Genomic DNA, 4,140 nt, shown 5'->3' with positions numbered 1-4,140 from the left:
GGTAAATTTGTCGTGTTAGTCGTATTTTTCTGTGGTTGTGTTCTATTCATCAGCTGTGGGATCTTTTCCTACTTGATGAGCCACTTGAACTGCTCGGCGTCGTCGGAGCAGCCGTAGTCGGTGGTCCAGGCGTGTCCGATGGTGAACTTGTGGAACTTCAGCATGTCCATCACGCCGACTTCCGCCACGACGCAACCGAACAGGTCCGGACGCTGGTTCGTGCAGGCGGCTGAGTGAAAACACCAAACGTACGATTTTATTCATGTCGCTCGCCGACGTCCAGCGACGCAACAGGCGTCCACTGGGTCCACTGGGTCTGCTCGGTGCCAGATGGCAGCCGGCCTCCAGTAAACGATGTGACTAAGCACCGCTTAATGTGCTGTTTAATGGATTAATTAATTGAAGCCAAGCAGCCAGCTCCTGTTTGATGGACCTGACATCAGCGGTTACGCCAAAGAAGCATTTTTAATCTGAGCAGCTCTGAGATCAGGTGGATGTTATCAGATGGCATCATTTTAGGCATCGTGGGTTAAATTGCAAACAAAAAGCAGCTGATGTGTTAAATTAGAGGTAAAAGTCAAGTTCAATTAGCAGATTTTAGCCATGAAAATAAAGCTCAAGGCTCCAGAGCTGAAACTACATGAAAAACCACTGGTATAATTCCTCAGCTGCTTCATTTCAAGATGAATAAATCTGACAAACCTGTAGGAAAGTGAAGTGATAAAACCTGCAAGTTCTCACATTCTGCAGGAATAAAACTCACTGAAGGGTTTAAAAAACAGACAACCTGAAGCATTTTAATCACTAAATGATTTCTTAACTGCATCTGTTTGTGATGAATTAATCTGCAAATAAGAACAAAACTCCTGTAAGAATCTGAAAAAATAACAGAACTTTACAGCAAATCCTCACTTTCTGCTGTAATGAAACACAGCGACAGGTTTTAGAACACAAGAGCAGCTTCATGCAGACAATCTGGAGGGTTTTAGATTAAAAACAACTTAATGATTGTTGAGTTGCTTCGTTTTCAGATGAATAAAACTGAAAAGCAGGAAAAACCAGTAAAGAAGCTAAAAGTCTGCTGTTGTTTTTGTAGCAGATGTTCTAAATGTTAAACTTCTGCAGTAAATGAAGTGAGAAGTCTTGTTTAGAAGCAGAAACCACCTCTAGATGGCAGCAAAGCTTCATTGATCCACTACAGCTGATCAGAAATGGATCTGATGAAGAAAATCCACAGAACTTCAGCAGATAAAAGCCAAAAGTCATTCAAGTCATCAACCTTTCCAGGATCTAATGTTAACACGTTTCCTTTCTTCGTCCTCTGACTTTCTTCATCGTGTATCACCAGGTTTCCACTAAAACCGGTACCGGTACTCACCGACCAGCAGGCCTCCGTTGGACGCCCCGTTGATGGCGATGCGGTCGGCCGTCGTGAACTTCTCCTGGATCAGGAACTCGGCTGCACACTGGAAGTCGTCGAAACAGTTCTGTTTGTTCCCTAAAGTTCCTCCTGCAGACACAGAAACCGTCGTTTTGGCACCGAAATAAAGCCCAAAGAATTCATTTCTAATGTTTTCTGAGTAAAACCGTCCATCGGGGACGATCTGATCGGCGATCTGTCTCCAACCTGACTCCATGTTTCCATAAGTCACAGCTCGGTGGGATTTCTAGATTAGATATGGAGCTTTTTCCAGACATTTTCTAGATATTTTATTTTTTATAGATATCTTTTCATTTCTCATCAGCTCTGTGAAAACATTTCCAGCAGATCAGCTCAGAATTTTTTGCTTTTTCCAGAATGTGTTGCGAATTTTTAAAATACGCCGAATAAAGTGATTTTGACAAATGTTGAGATGTTTAGATTACATTTGGAGGTTTTTCCAGATGAAACTCTACGTTTTGTGGATATTTTAGATGTTTTTTACTGTCAACATGAAGAGTTTGGTTTTATTTCTGATCAGTTTTGTGAAAGTAGCTCAAATGTTTTGCTTTTTACAGAATCTGTTCAGTGCAAACTGTTTATTTTTTTGCAAAAATGTTTAAGAATAAAGTGATTTTGACAAATGTTGAGATGTTTAGATTACATTTGGAGGTTTTTCCAGATGAAACTCTACGTTTTGTGGATATTTTAGATGTTTTTTACTGTCAACATGAAGAGTTTGGTTTTATTTCTGATCAGTTTTGTGAAAGGAGCTCAAATGTTTTGCTTTTTACAGAATCTGTTCAGTGCAAACTGTTTATTTTTTTGCAAAAATGTTTAAGAATAAAGTGATTTTGACAAAACATCCAGATTGTCAGATTAGATTTAGAGTTTTTTCCAGACATTTTATGGATAATTTACTGTTTTCATGACCAGTTTGTTTTCATTTCTTTGTGGAAACACTTCCTGCAGATCAGCCCAGTTTTGTTTTTTTTTTGTCGCGGTTACAACAAAGAGCTCTGAATTTTCTGTTTTTTACAGAATTTGCTCAGTGCAACTGTTCGCTTTTTACAAAATCTTTAAACGAGACATGCAGAATCAAGTGATTCTGACCAAATATCCAGATTTTTAGCTTTGAGTCGGAGGTTTTTTCCAGACGAGTCACTGAGGTGAAAAGATAAAAATCAGACAGTCCTCGTGTTCTACGGTTTCTCTCAATGTTGTAATTCTGCAGTTTAAAAAAACACAAAAAGCAAAAAGGCGCCTTTCAAACCCGTCGGCAGCCTGGAGCCCTGGAGAAGTCACATCTAATAAAAGACCTCATGAAACTTGTTTTGAGCTCGAGTTCTGCTTAAGAAGCAGCGTTTTGACTTTAACAAGAAGAAAGTTGTGACTCGTTGGAGTTTAACTGCAGAAGAAACGTTCCTCAGCTGTGGTCAGGACGTCGGCGTGAGCTGCCGTTACCTTTGTGCCAGGTGAGGCCGTACTCGCCGCCTCCTCGGATGTTGGCCACGGCCAGGATCCCTCCCAGGTGTCTCACAAACAGCAGGTAGGCCACACTGACACGACAGCAGACACACACCGGTCAGCCTCAGACACACACTCAGAGGTTAACAGATGGTTTTACACTTCAGACTGCGATCACAGAGGAACTTCTAACATCTACATTCACACTCACAGTCAAAGTTTAACTGATATTTTATGAGGTTTACGCGACCATCCGGCACCATGAGGAGCTTTAATTCTCACTCTGCTCTCCACCATTTTAAACAGGAACGAGGGATTTAAACTGAATTCACCTTTTTACACCCAAATCTGAGCCTCTGAGGAGTCGGGAATGAATCCATCATCAACATTCAACCACTAAAGCTGATGTTTCTGTTCAGGCAGCCGGTAAAATAATAATCTGACATCTGAGTCATGAAATCATAACGAGTTTTTCTGTTTTCTTTAATTATATTTAGCATTAAAAACATCATTTCAGTGGCAGAGCTTCTCCATGCTGGTGCACCAACCACCACAGAAACATGAGAAACGAAGCTGTTAAAGTAGTGGCATAAACCTGACACTGGGTGGCGCTCTAAGACATTTGTTCAGCTCTGAATGTGCATCTTAACCAGAACCTCCCAGTGTGATAAATCTTTACTGGTTCATGTCATTCACTGTGTTTGTGTCTGATGTAGTTCGACCGTCTGGACGCTGAGCAGCTTTTTGTTGCTGCTGTCACACATCAGGACAAACATAAAGGCCAATAAACAGAATAACAAATACATCAGAATGAAATCATTATAAATCATTTATACTGCTGGGCAGATATTCTTATGTGCTATACATATATTAAAATCTTTAAAATGAGTTTATAACTCACAGTTTTGGGGCTTTTTTTAATTTGCTCCTTTAACTTAAAGAAGTTTGTTGTTTTTTTTTAGTTTTGTTCCCGTCACACGTCAGACAAATAAATAAATATTGGACTTAAAAATAAGTGCAAATGACATAAAGAAAAATAATTTATAGCGCTGGGAACCCACTTTTATGAGCTATACCTTTAATCAACATTTAAAAAACAGTTTATAACCTGATATATGTGCAGAATGATTCAGCAAAAAAACAAGAGCAGGATTCTTAATTATTTATTTTACAAAAACTAAAAACAACTTAAATATAGAAAATATGTTTCCCACAGGTGTTACCAGTAATAATAATAATAACAATAATAATAA

The 4,140-nt window shown here is 39.3% G+C and overlaps 1 protein-coding gene across 1 annotated transcript in view; it reads right to left on the bottom strand.

Annotated features, from left to right (window-relative positions):
• The window catches only part of LOC103371084 (prolyl endopeptidase), a 24,232-nt gene that overhangs the window by 1,855 nt on the left and 18,237 nt on the right, over nt 1-4,140 (bottom strand). Inside the window, 3 exon segments of the mRNA XM_008300305.1 lie at nt 16-229; nt 1,379-1,510; nt 2,885-2,979. Of these exon segments, the coding sequence (XP_008298527.1) occupies nt 16-229; nt 1,379-1,510; nt 2,885-2,979 (441 nt within the window).

Source organism: Stegastes partitus, unplaced genomic scaffold (genome assembly GCF_000690725.1).
Source record: "Stegastes partitus isolate 25-593 unplaced genomic scaffold, Stegastes_partitus-1.0.2 Scaffold1523, whole genome shotgun sequence".
NCBI lineage: Eukaryota > Metazoa > Chordata > Actinopteri > Pomacentridae > Stegastes > Stegastes partitus.
This window is presented reverse-complemented; position numbering and strand designations above follow the sequence as displayed.